General features: G+C 36.1%; 1 protein-coding gene across 3 annotated transcripts in view; it reads left to right on the forward strand.

The window, feature by feature from the left end:
• Window positions 1-559: 559 nt before the first annotated feature.
• Window positions 560-13,575, forward strand: part of TUSC3 (tumor suppressor candidate 3) — a 151,864-nt gene continuing 138,848 nt past the window's right edge. For all 3 annotated transcript variants that reach the window (XM_016129725.2, XM_016129734.2, XM_016129745.2), the window contains exon 1: window positions 560-1,006. In XM_016129725.2, coding sequence (XP_015985211.1) covers window positions 869-1,006 — 138 coding nt within the window. In that variant the 5' untranslated portion in view covers window positions 560-868. The remainder of the gene's footprint in view (window positions 1,007-13,575) is intronic.

The raw sequence follows: 13,575 nt of genomic DNA on the forward strand, positions 1-13,575 counted from the left end.
TATATACAAAACAGTATAACGGTAATTGGTCCATATCAAATATTCAATAAACAATCTGCTGCTATTGTTCTTGAAATGTTCAGAGAGCAAAAATTGAATTAAGTACTATTGATTTTTGAATTCGAGGAGTCTAGTACAGCGCTCCGCACTTTGGCGCTCCACCAATGCCAACTGAAAGCGAACTGAATCAACCAAATGGTGTGTAGATTGGTTCCTCGGGGTCCCTCAATTAGATCTGCAAGAAACAGCTGTGAAGTCGTGGGCGGCTTCTACGTATCCGAGAACTCTGGATTATGTTAGCGGCCTTCAGAGGCTCAGCATGTGAGTCACAGCTGTGTCCCTAAAAATGTCCACTGGTAACGGAGACTGCCCTTGGCAAGAATGACCAGGTCCTTACTAAGTCCTAAGTCCTCAAAGCTCTTCTCCATCACCAAGAAGGCAATTATATCTGTCCATGGCTCCAGGTAAAATGTTGGACAGGCCCTCCGCATATTCCTGGAATCTAGTATTGGCTTCAGTAGCTGGACATTGCAGCCAGGTCAGCGAGCAGGAAACCGTACACGCCGCAGCGCAGGTCTCAAGGAATAATGAAAACTGCGGGAAGCGCAGCGCGCGCCGAGGCCGCTCCGTCGCCACGCCCACTTCCTGCCCCGTCCCGCGCCTTGCCAGGTCCCCTCTGCCGGTGAACCGGATGCTGTCAGTTTCCTCCACTGCGTCCTCCGCCGCCGCACGGGTCCCTGGCGAAGCCGCGGGCACGCACGAGGGCACAGGCAGGGGGCTCCCGGCGGCTGGTCTGGCAGGTGTAGAGCGCCGGTAGGAGCTGGGCGCGCACGGTTACCGAGCGTGGAGGAGACACTGCCCTGCGGCGATGGGTGCCAAGGGCGCTCCTTCACGCCGGAGACAAGGGGGGCGGCGGCTGAGGTACCTGCCCACGGGGAGCTTTCCGTTTCTCCTGCTCCTGCTGCTCCTCTGCATCCAGCTCGGGGGAGGACAGAAGAAAAAAGAGGTATTTCGAATCCCTTTGGCCTTCCCCAGAGGGGTAAGGTGGGCTGGGGCGGCCCTGGGCGTGCCCGAGCGAGCCGCGTTGCTAGGCAGCCCCGCCGCGTTGCTAGGCAGCCTGGCTGCCGGGCGTGGGCGGTGGCCGCCTTGGGGCGGGAGCCCAGTCAGTGCGAAGCAATAGGCGAAGCCTTTAGGTCCCACAGATCGGGGGGTTAGCTCAGTCCTTTCCCCTAAAACAACGAAGTGTCCCACGTCTGCGCCTCAGCACTTCACGCCTTTCAGACACGGGGCGCTTTTGACCTTAAGTTGGAGGCGGACCTTCTGGCGCTTGAGTCACTAAAAGGGGCGTGTTGAGTGTGGAATCCCTTTGGGAGTAGCAAACCTACAGGAACTATGCCATATTTTCATTACACCGCTCCCTTCGTTATCGGTTTCAGGAGGCAAAAGAGCATATTGAGAATGTGTTTTAAGTTATTCTGTATTCTTAATTATTCATTTTTATAGCTGTATGTTTACGTCGAACTCAGTGTCTAATTGTGAGAGTAACCTCACATTGTTATGCAAATTTGTGAAGGTCCGATCATCTGATTTCAATCTTAATCCTCTAATAACTTTGATGAGGGCGAGGGTTGAAGTAACTAAAGTAGTTGTGGAGTTCGTATCAGTTATCCATCTTTACCTTGGATAGTCGACCTAGTAGGATCAGAAAAAAAATCATTTTGGAAATGTAAGGTTTCCAATTCTATATCATTGTAGTAAAGATATTCTCTGTATAATTCAAGATGGTTTTGCCTGATGTTTTACACACGTGGCTCAAATCTAATTCAGGTTTAAAATATTACCACAGCTTTCTTGATAGTTGGGTAAAGAGAGTGAAAAGAAAAGCCTTCGATACAACCAACAAAATAATTCTGATTCTCTTGGTCTTTACCTTTTGCCTGAAAAAACTCTGAATTCAGTTTCTTCTCTTTAGCTTTTAAATTTTAACATGAAAGTAGGCCACACAAAATTCTTGGTGGAGTTCAGCTAAGAGGTTTAGAGAAGAACCATTGTTAAATTAAAACTGTAAAACTGTGTTTTCAAATAGAAATTAAAGATGTTTTCTAGCATTTGGTATTTATATACTACATTCCAAGAGTTTTAGATTTTATAGTTTTTCTTGAGAAAGGGAGGAGATTAAAAAGTAGGATTTCATTGTTGTTGTTGATTACCAGAGCAGACAGCAGTAAAAAAAAATGAGGGACTGCAGGGAAATTATGATTTTTTATCTCCCAGTAAGATTACAGTGACCACAGTAACTTTCAGTTGAAAAAACCTAAAAAGACGTCTAGAAAGCGTACATCTTCAAAACATCTTAGCATCTCCAATTATAAGACTAACATGTGAAAACATTTGTTAATTTAGTGTAATTATAAATTACGATAACATTTCCATTAAAATATTTTTTATAAAATATATTTAAAAATGAAAAATTAGGGAGAGAATTGTTGATTAAAAAAGGTTTTCTTTCAGAACTACTTTTGAGTCTAATACAGGCATAACTCGTTTTATTACACTTCTCTTTACTGTGCTTCACAGATGTGTTTTTTACGAATTGAAGGCAAGACACTTCACTAGCAAAGTTTATGACTCATTTTATTGTGATACTTGCTTTATTGGTGGTGGCAGTCTGGAACTGAACCCACAAGATCTCCAAGTTACTCTGTACTACTATTTGGTGGTAGTGCAGAATACACATACTTAAGGAAAAGAAGAGCAAAATAACAAATAGTTGAACTTTTAAAACTTTATTCAGTGAGCATGCATATCTCTGAAATGTACAGTTCTCTGTGTGGTACTCAGTATAAAAACTGTGATCTCTCCCAATACTGGAAGAAAAACAGAACTAGAAAGTAGGGCAGTAGGACCTTACATGTTACTGACATAAGTACCAGAGTGGACTTGGCATGAATGATGTATTCCTTCATTCTGGGGAAGGCCAATTGAAGTCTAAAGTTGAGCCTGGAGTCATTAAAAACTAATTTTTGAATCCTTACTCATGTTGTGATATGACTCTGTAGGAGACTAGATTCTTAGTAGTGTATCATTTGCTTTTCTAGTACATCGTGTGCTTCCTTTATTTTGATGGTTTCTGTATTACGTCATTAACACATCAACTAATCACCTTTATGCAGAATTGTTTTACTCTATAATGAACTCTTCTGATAATATAAAAAGAACTCAAATTCCTTAATCATTTCCAGTGGACTGACTGCCATAATCAAAAGCAGCTATTATAATATCCTTTCCACAAGAAAATTATTAGCTATAACCTACATGTATTAAGAAAGTGTGGACCTAAGTTTCTGTTCCATCTCCCCCGCCCCCACTCCCTCAAAACTGTGCCTTCTACAGTCCCTAACACCAACTGGAGCATTTTCATACATATATTTGCCAAAGGCAGGAATTCGGGCAGATTTCAAACCTTTACTAACTAGTGTCTTTTTTTCCCCCTCTTTCCTAAAGATAAATCTAAAGATATCCCCCGAGACTGATAAATGATGCTGTCTTTGAGGAGTACTGTTTAAGTATTGTTGGAATACCTTTAGGATGCAGTCCAAAGTAATTTGCATGCTATTTAGTGCTTTTTCTTGGTGAGCCTTTGTCTAACGCTCCTGTTCTATATCTCACCACTCTTACATGCTTCCCTCCAGCATCAATTTAGGCAAGTTACCTTTTCCTTCCATTTTGGGTGCAGGACTCCTCCTCTTTGCTCACCTGGCTGGATCTCTGTGCTTATTTCTCTATAGCTCTTACGTGAATTTCTATCTATTGTCATACAGATGAGACCCTGGTAGTGTGCAGCAGAAATGGTATTGAGGTTCATTTTTGGATAGGAGCTGAAAGGAAAGAGTGTAAAAATGTTTATATGGACTTTACTCAACACTTAGAATAATAGGAGGATGAAGAATTCATTAGATGACAGTGTCTAAACACAGTAATGTTATATTTTTAAGGTTTAACTATTAAAGGAGCAGGAGGATATAAAACAAAGAGGGTGCTAGCTCTCCTCTTGTCCCTGGGTAAAGGTTAAGGAGAATGAATGGTTTCCATCTTAGTAGCTCTAGGATTCTGGCAAAGAGTAAGAGAACACTCATTACAGGTATATAAAATGTAAGGAATTAGTTGTGATTTTGAAAATGTTACATAAGCTTTTTTCTTTGATTTGTTGACAGTAGTGCAGTCTTAAAATGAGAAATTGTTAGGCAGTTAATGATAATCTTCATTTCTCTCATATCTATTTTCAAGGTGTCAAAGCAGTCTGCAGTCTTCTGATGTTATGACATTTTTATGAATCATAAATTTTTTGTGTATGCAGTATTTCACAGTTGTATAAAATTGCTTCTGTTCAAATGATTTTGTAGAAATTTGACAATATTTAATATTTTAAAAATTGCAGACTTTAACAGTATTAACTTTAGCTAAATTTCTTATGGACTGTTTCAGCTGTGAATCATTTTATGTGATATGACAGTATGAATTTAGAATAATTCATAATTTTCTGATTAAAATATCAATACTGTATGATTTCTGGATATAAATTATTAAAACCATTAACAAATAGAGGTAAAAACCAATTTTTCAGTAAGCTTTTATATCTAAGAAAGAAATGGAAATACAGTAGCAATAACAACTAGGCAGGAATCTCTGGCTTTAGAGATTTTGGAGATTAAAAACTTTTTGTAGCATTTTCAGATAATCAGGGGTGTCATTGCCGAATAATTGCCTACCATGAATTTCTTTTGAGATTTTTATTGTTTGTAAGTTGTATATGAAATGTTCTAAAATAATCTTATCTCTTAGAAAGTGTCTGTAGCTAATAATAGAACTGCTTGGCAATTACCTTTTTATCATTTTACATGTTCCTCTTAAGATGAATAATCTATTATGAGCATTAAGAAATAAGATTCTCTGAAAAACAAACAAAACAATAAACAGCTCTTTTATTAAAAAAAGAAATAGGATATAAATACAAACGTGATTTGTGAGTATGTTAGTTTTCCATCAATGTGTAGCAAATTACTGCAAATTTAGTGAATAGAAACCACCCATTTTTAAATTTCAGTTTCTATAGGTTAGATGTATGGCATAGCTAGGTTTTCTGTTCAGGATCTCACAGGCTGAAATTAAGGTAGGCGAGGCTGCATTCTTGCTTGGATCTCTAGGTCCTCTTTTCAGCTCATTTAGGTTTTTGGCAGAATTCAATTCCTGGCAGTCATAGGACTGCATTCCTTATTTTTTGCTGGCTATGTTCTCTCAGTTCTTTGAGATACTCTCATGTCCTAACTTTGTGGCCCTCCCCATAAGCAGTTTAAAACAGGTGTGTTTGCTTTCTTACAGATCAGTAGGATCTCTCTGACACTGCACTTGCTTGGAAAATGCTCACCTGATGAGATTAGGCCCACCCAGTGTAATTTCTCTTGAGTAATTTAAAGTTAACTGGTTAGGAACTTTCTGAAAATCTTTGCAATATAAAGTAACATAATTGTGGGAGTGCCGTTTCATTGCATTCACAAATCTTGTCCATATTCATGGAGAGGGAATCTTATAAAGGGTATGTGTCACTGGCAAATTTTTTTAGAATTCTACCTACTAACATGGGTGAGCTTACACTTTGAGATTTTTATGTATATTTAAATAGTAGCTTATAAACAACATAAACAGCTATGATAGTGTATAGAAACGTTATTTAAGACATTTAGCAATGGCTATAAAATTAAAGTGATAACGTGTATTAGTTAGAATTCCATCAGAGAAACAGGTCTACAAGATGAACATGTATCTATCTGGATTTATTACAGGGATTTGACCTCATGGAATGGTGGGAGCCCATTAAGTAAGGATATTGTTGTGTGTTTGCTGTTGGAGCTTGTGGTCCAAAGGCAATTGGGAAGGGAATACTGTTGTAAGGTGAGAAAGAACAAGAACCAGCTGAAGCCTATGAAGATGGAGTGAAATCATCCTCAGGATGATTTTAAAGCTCATTGTTCTGAAACTGCATAGTAGTGAGAAATAGTTATTTGCAAAAATAAATAATTAAAAATGGTAAGAATTATTCTAAAGAGCTTACTCATCTTGCAGCCTCAGGAACCAATTAAACTGATAGGTAAGTTTGGGAGGGTAATAGATACTTTCTTTTTCACAGGGGAAACTAACAATTAAAAATTAAAAATTAAGAATTTTATAGAAATGCCTCCCTCCACCCATTATGGGATAAACCACTATTCTTCTATCGGATATCTACTTGCAGTTTCAAAATAGAAAAAAATAATTATTTTGAATATTAAGTTTGTTTATTTTTATTTTTATTTTTGTGGTTGGTACTTAATGTATCTGTAAGCCTCATAGCAATGGGCCTTGCATTTCCAAATTATGCTTATTAATTATAGAGAGTTTTAGGAAAATAGACCTAAGTCGAGACAGCCATATTGTTTTTGAGTTAACATTTCTCTATTTGCTAAAATAAAAAAAATAAAAATAAAGTGATATCTTATTTGAAATATTCATAGTAGCGTCTTACCTTCATTCAGCTGCCAACAGACTGGTATGATAAAAAAAGTAAATTATAGTTGTCTACGTTTCTCATTACTAAGTCAGAATAGTGGTGAGATTTAAAGATAATGCCTTAATAAAATTGACACTTTATATGGCATTATCCTATACTGTTTTGAAAGGGACATACATCTTTTGAATAGCCACTTTTATTTGTGCATATACAATGGCTCTCTGAACGTATTTATCAACAGCTTTTAGAGAGCTACTTCTTTTGCTTTCCCACTGTGGCTTTCATATTTCTTATCAGATTTTATTATATTTTTTCTAAATTCTTTGATAGTGTGCCAGAGTTGTTTACCACATCAATTTTTCTTTTTCATAGATATAAACTAGACTATATTCTCCAGCTTCTTTTACAGTTATCGAGGGCCATGTGACAAAGTTCTGGGCAATGGAATGCGACTGTGATTCATGTCATCTCTTGCCTGGCTTATAAAGATTTGCCCTGTGCTTTCTTGATTGACCGCTACCAACCTGCTCAGAGGACTGATCTGCATTGATTGCATCACGAGCTTCCCTGTGAGGGTCTGTGTTAGTGTGCCACTAAAATTCAGAAGGCAGAAAAGGAGGAGAAAGGCTACTTCTCTTCAGAAATAGTTGAGGTAGATTCAGGAGGTCACTGTGTTGGTGTTCTATTGTTACTGTAGCAGATTATCACAAATTTACTAGCTTAAAACAACATATTTATTATATGGTAGTTCTGGAGATCAGAAGTCCAAAATCAGCTTCGCTCAGCTAAAGTCAAGGTGTCTGCAAAGCTAGTTCCTTCTTGAAGCTCTCAGAAAATGCTTTTCTGTGTTTTTTTTTCAGCTTCTAGAGGCAGCCTGAATTTTTCCTGATCCTTTATTTGCATCACTCTAACCTTGTGGATCTCCTATTGATTGCTGACCTGACCTCCCTCTTTTAAAACCCTAATGGTTATATTGGGCCTACTCAGCTAATGTAGGATATATCTCATTTCAAGATCCTTTTCGTAATCACATCTACACAGTGCCTATAGAATGTAAGGTAACATGCTCCAAGGTTCTGGGAATTAGATTGTGAATATCTCGTCGAGTAGGGCATTGTTCAACATTTCACAACTACTCACTTAGCTGCTGCTGACCAAGGTACTTGGTGGAAACTTTCAGGAACTCTTAAGAACTCCAGGTGAGCTCTTGAGAATCACTGAAAATACTCACTGGGATTTTCGGTAGTTGCTTTACCTTACTTTCTCCTCTACTCCCTGATGATGCTCTAAGCAGCTTCTAATTTCCTATATTAAATACCTTCATATTTGGAGTACATGGAATGATTTCTGTTTTCCCGACTGAACCCTGACTGATACAAGCTCTTTTTGTGTGACCATTGGGCAATGTAAAGAGTGACCTTGAAAGTCATGTGTTGTAGATGGCAGAGCAGCCATTAGCCTAGGTGTCAATGGCTGTGTGGAGGAGATGACTGGATTCTGCTCTGGAGTATTGTATAGATAAAAGTCAATCAGTTTTGGGGCTCTATTTGGTGCTATGGCACTACAGTCTAGTTTACTTTTAATAATAGAGATGTCGAAAACTAAATACTAAAATGTCTCTTTCTGTGTATTTAAACACACCTGGTTTAGAGCAGTATTTTCTGTACTTACATTCATGAATATATTGTGTAAGGAAAAGAGACTCCTAACATTTGCATCCATCATTTATTAAAAAATCATTATCTCAGCCTCACTGGTTTGCATTCTCAATTTCTTCTCTGGACTGAATTATCAGATGATGATACTGTTTGCATATTAAAACAGTGTATTCCTGTCTACTTTTGCCACTATCTAGACTAATGCATGGACTTCAATAGCTATTCTTTAATATATTCCTCATATGGGATGCAACAGTTTGATTACCCGTATAATTTCATCATTACATTTAAATTGTTTTTAGGGCTCAGAAACAAATCTCAGTGGCTGCTGTTTTCAAGAATACAGTTTTACAACCATAGTCTCACATTTCTCATAGAATTATTTTGAGCAAGTGTTATTGTTACCATTTTTAAGATGAGACAACCTAAGTTCAAGAATTTTTCTGCCAAAGGGACAAAAACTTAGATCTTCTGATCTAAGTTCACTACTTTTTCCATCAAGTATGTCTCAGACTAGACAAATATACTTGTTTAGCTTGTCTCATGGACGACATATTCATGAAAGTCGTAATATGCATTGTATTTTGTTTTAATTTGCATTGTGTTCTCTTTTGGTCTTTGCTTAGTAATCGTTGCTGAGAGGGTGCTTTCGTATCTGCTTTTGGCTAAGACAATGGAGTGGCCAATTGGGAATCCATAGGAAAGGTTCTAATCATAGCTTTCTTAACTCTGTTTTCTTGGTTAAGCCACTCCATCTTTCTGGGTCATAATACTTTTGTCAGTTAAAAAAATTAGAGTTAAGCTAGATCAAAGATGGCTTTCATCTCTCACACCTTATCATTCATCGTAATGGAAGAATTGAAAAATACTTCAGGCAGTAGGGGAAACTTTATTTTCAAAAGAGCACTAAAATCAATGTTTTTTCCATTAAAAATATTCTCATATCTTTAGCCACCACTAATCACTCTCCCAGTGGTTTCCTAGCATATTTTTTATTTTTTCAAACATTAACACAATATCTTTTATATTATTCAACTTCCTATCTCTCGTTTGTACAGTATCTTGCCCAGATTAGGTGCTTATTTATTTGTTTAATACTTAGAAGAGTATCAAATAGTTCTTAAGATTACAAGGCACCCCCTTATCTGAAATTAAATAGTACTTGGAAGGAGGCCAGTGTATGAGTCTAGTTAAAATGGACAATATTTCATAGAAGTGAAAAAAACTTTTGAGGTTATCTACATAATTAAATCAAAATTATGAATTTTTATTCAATTGATCATATGCTTAAAATGTAACTTTTAATTGCAAGTAATAATGCTTTGTTAGAATGAATAATGAATGAATACATGCTGATCACTTTTGGTGTGATTTTTCTCAATAAAATTATATGATAGCATGATGGATATCTTCAGTTAATGCTTAACTTTTGGAGCATAATTCTAGAAGTGATTTTAAAAAAATAGGTTTTCCAGCTTTCTCAGGGGCATCTTTCAATTCTTTGATACTCACATCATTCTTTTTTGAAGTACCTAGTGTCATTTTTTTTTCTCTTTTCATATTAGTTGTTATAATCCTAACAGGTCCTCATTTGTCAATGGTTTTGTGTATGATTTGAATGATTCTCCTGGATCGTTTTTTAAAATCAGTTGGTCAGAATCCATTGCCATTCGTAAGATTGCAGTAGAATGTGAAAATGACCAAAACATAGTGTGACATGGTATGTTGGGATAGTTGCTAGAGTGAAATAGAAATGGATCTCTGCATAGGGACTACTTTGTAAATGGTTGGGCATTAGTGAATATAAAACAATTCTCTATGTATCTTTGTATTTTTTGTGTGTACAGGTTGAGTACTTGGATAAGGAGCATCTACTATGGCATATGCAGGACTGAAAACTGCTACGAAATTGCTGAGTTGAATGGCTTGTTTGTGTTTAGGTTGCTGGTAAGGAAGGTCACATTAATGTGTGTTAGCTATTATTTTTGTTCTCTGTAGGCCTCCCCTCCTTTCCCTCCTCTTTGTTTTCTTAATTGTCTCTCCTTTATGACCATATAGGTAAGTATGTATTACCAGGCTAGGCTAGTCTAACTACTCATCCCACTTGTGATATTTGGCACAAAGTTGGGCAAGTGATTTAGAGTCGTTCACTGAAATTCTTCTAAGTGACTAGCATCAAGTTTACCTTGCTAATTGGCATGTGAAATTAGAAGAATGTGATTTTTAGGTTGCTTATCAATTCTGGCATGAAAAACTGATGCACAGAAGCTAAGCAGATAAATGAAAGAGATTTTCACTAATTCAGTAAATATTTGAGTACTAGTTTTATGTCATTCTTTGATCTAGGTGCCACCAATACAGAAATAAAACATATAAACACCATTGTTGTCCTGGAGTTTCTGTGGCAAGTTCTTGGATCCAGTCATCCCTGAAACTAGATCAGTCTCCAGCCTTCCTTGTTATATATACGCATACAGTTCTTTTTCATCCAAGTCAGATTGCGTTAGGCTTGTGTCATTTTAAATTAAAGACGTTTTGATAAATGAAGCCATGTATTTCTTTCAGCTTTCCTTAAGAAGATAATACAGAATTTAAAATATTTAGTAAATTCAAATTGGTTAATTTGGTTAAAATTTATTATGTGTTTTACCTTTTCAGTTTTTGGTAAATGGAGATTATCGTGTCCTTCGTTTTTTTCCTATTTCATTCCAATCTTTAACCTCATGTTTTCTGGTAAATCCCTTTGGTTGATTACTTTCTTAAATATTCAGGAAGATGTAATTTCTAATATTTCCATGTAGACCTGCTTTAGACTTGATAGCTTTTTTGGTAAATCATTTTTTAAGAGTATTGTATGATTACTTATGCATTGAATGAACACATTTTGAGAAATCATTATAATTCAATTTTTAAATTTCTTTTATTCCTATTTTATGTGATTAAGAATATGAAAGAGAAGTTTATTTGCACCCTTACAATTAAATCGTTGAAATATTTTTGTCCTAGATACTTCTGTATTTGTGCTAGCAATACTCTGAGATAAAGGAGCAACTTAATTCTTTTAGTTACTCATTTGTGTACTCTTCTATCTTCATTTATTTAGTTTTTCTTGGTACTTGTTGGAAAATGTATAGGCAATTTATTTTCATACAAAATATATACTTCTTAAATTTAGACTAATTGAGGTGAGAATCAGGAAATTTTACCATATGAATTTGAGATAAACTTTAGCATAATCATAATGAAACCACATAATACATATACATAAAGTTTATTTAATCTGTCTCATAATATCTGTTCAATTATCCCGACATCTAGAGCAGGGCAAAGGCCAGAAGGAGCTAGGTAGTTAGAAGTAGGGTGACCATGTAATGTCCAAATCAGGACATTTGAGAGTGAAAAAAAGGTGCAAATAATCATTTTGGTGCAATAACAGGAATAAATTGGGACTGTCCCTGGACTAGCTGGGACATATGGTCACCTTAGTTAGAAATGGGACAGAAGGGTTTTAAATGGAAACACAGTTGAGTTTAATGCATTTTTGTTGACTGATTAGAATGATTGTATAGGAGTCCCGTTAGAAATTTCTCTTTATTTAAACACTGTGTTACACTTTTGATTTGTTATCCATTTGATGCTGCACAAGGGTTTTGTATGTTTCTCTAGTTGCTTAGTGCTGCCTAGTTCTTTAATTTTTAAACTCAACTTTTAGAATTTTACTGTGCTATTTGTCTTTTCATCAATTAGGAAGCAACTCATTTTCATTAAAAATAGAGGCTTATTTGCATCCATATGTTTATAAATAATGAATTTGGATTATATATACAAAACATTGGTGGAAAAATTTTCTTAAAAGAATGTATAGATATAAACAAAGTACCCACATTATTGTTACTCATTTATTATTTAGAGCTTGTCTATATCATTGTACTAGTAATTTTCTCAGTATAGTGAAACTCTGATTGCTCACATAATGTATATTCTCTTTAAAGTAATTTATTTCAGAAAACACTTTAGCATCTTTTAGTCTTTCCTGGTGTTAAAACAATATTTTTTACACACAGACACCACACATATACATCAAGTGTTGAAACCTATCTATTGAATGACAGCTGATCTTCCCAGTGATTCTTGAAGGAAATTATTTAAAAGATTATATTCTTTGGTTTGAAATATGTTGCGAGTAAGTGTATAGCATATGAAATACATAAATTCAAATGCAGACTTATGCCCTGGCCCCCCACCTCCCGCTTTGTTAACCTAAGAAAAACTCAGTCTTTTCATTGAGCAGAAACTACTAGTAGTTTCATGCTTGGAAGAAGAAATTTGGAATTATTTTTAAAACATGCCCTTATTTAGAATTAATTAAAACAAGGAGTGATATTTACATTTTGTTGGTATGTTTCAACATAATTTATAATAAACCAATGATGGTAACTACCATTTATTAAATACATGCTCTAAGTGTTGTTTATATATATTATCTTCATCAAAGCAACACAACAGCCTACTGTGATTTAATTTTATAGATGAGGTTCTCTTGTGGCATGTTCAAATCTAAGACCCACGATGCCAGTTGAGATTAATTATGAGCCTTTATTAGCCAGCTGGTGACTGATTCTCCCCACTAGAGAATCAGCCCCAAGCTTCCAGAAGAGGTAGTTTATAAAGCCTAAAACCGCATCAAACAAGCAAGCAGGTTTACAGAAGCAGAAGTTAGCCATTAGTACATCTTTGCACAGGACATCTTCTAAAACTACACCCTAGTTATACATTAAGCAGATTATAGAAGCAGAAGTTGGCTGTTATCGTCTGGTGCAAAAATGTTGTTTCTGGAGGAGTCTTAAATCTTGTAGCAAACAGGGCCTGGTAGACAGTTCTGTTATCTGCATCCTGGCGGTGATATTATTTTTTTCTTTGGGAGTCGGTGCTTGAAGATATCATTCCCTGTCTTGTCTTTGTGACTAGCTTACTGGAGAATTTTCCACTTTTACAGTTCAGAGAGTTGAAGTAATTTTCTCCAAATCATGCAGCTAGCAATTGTGCCATTATTTAGGTACATCGTTGACTTTCAGGCCGTTCCTCTTAATTAACTACTATTGTGCTTCTCATAATGAAGGTTGAAGAGCAAATACATACCTCTGGGAATCTGGAGGTACAGCATGAAGCCACTTGATTATTCAAAATGTCTTCTTGATCTTTTATTTTATATTAAAACATTCTGAAAACTTTATTTTCTATTCCATTATTATTATTTTTTTAATTTTCAAAATATAATTGTCTCAGTTGTTGAGTATAATTGTTGCTTCAGGATGGTATACCATGTTTTTCTTGGCACACTATCAAGTCACCCCAGGGGAGCCTAGGATTATT

Source organism: Rousettus aegyptiacus, unplaced genomic scaffold (assembly GCF_014176215.1).
Source record: "Rousettus aegyptiacus isolate mRouAeg1 unplaced genomic scaffold, mRouAeg1.p scaffold_m13_p_11, whole genome shotgun sequence".
In the NCBI taxonomy this organism is placed as follows: domain Eukaryota; kingdom Metazoa; phylum Chordata; class Mammalia; order Chiroptera; family Pteropodidae; genus Rousettus; species Rousettus aegyptiacus.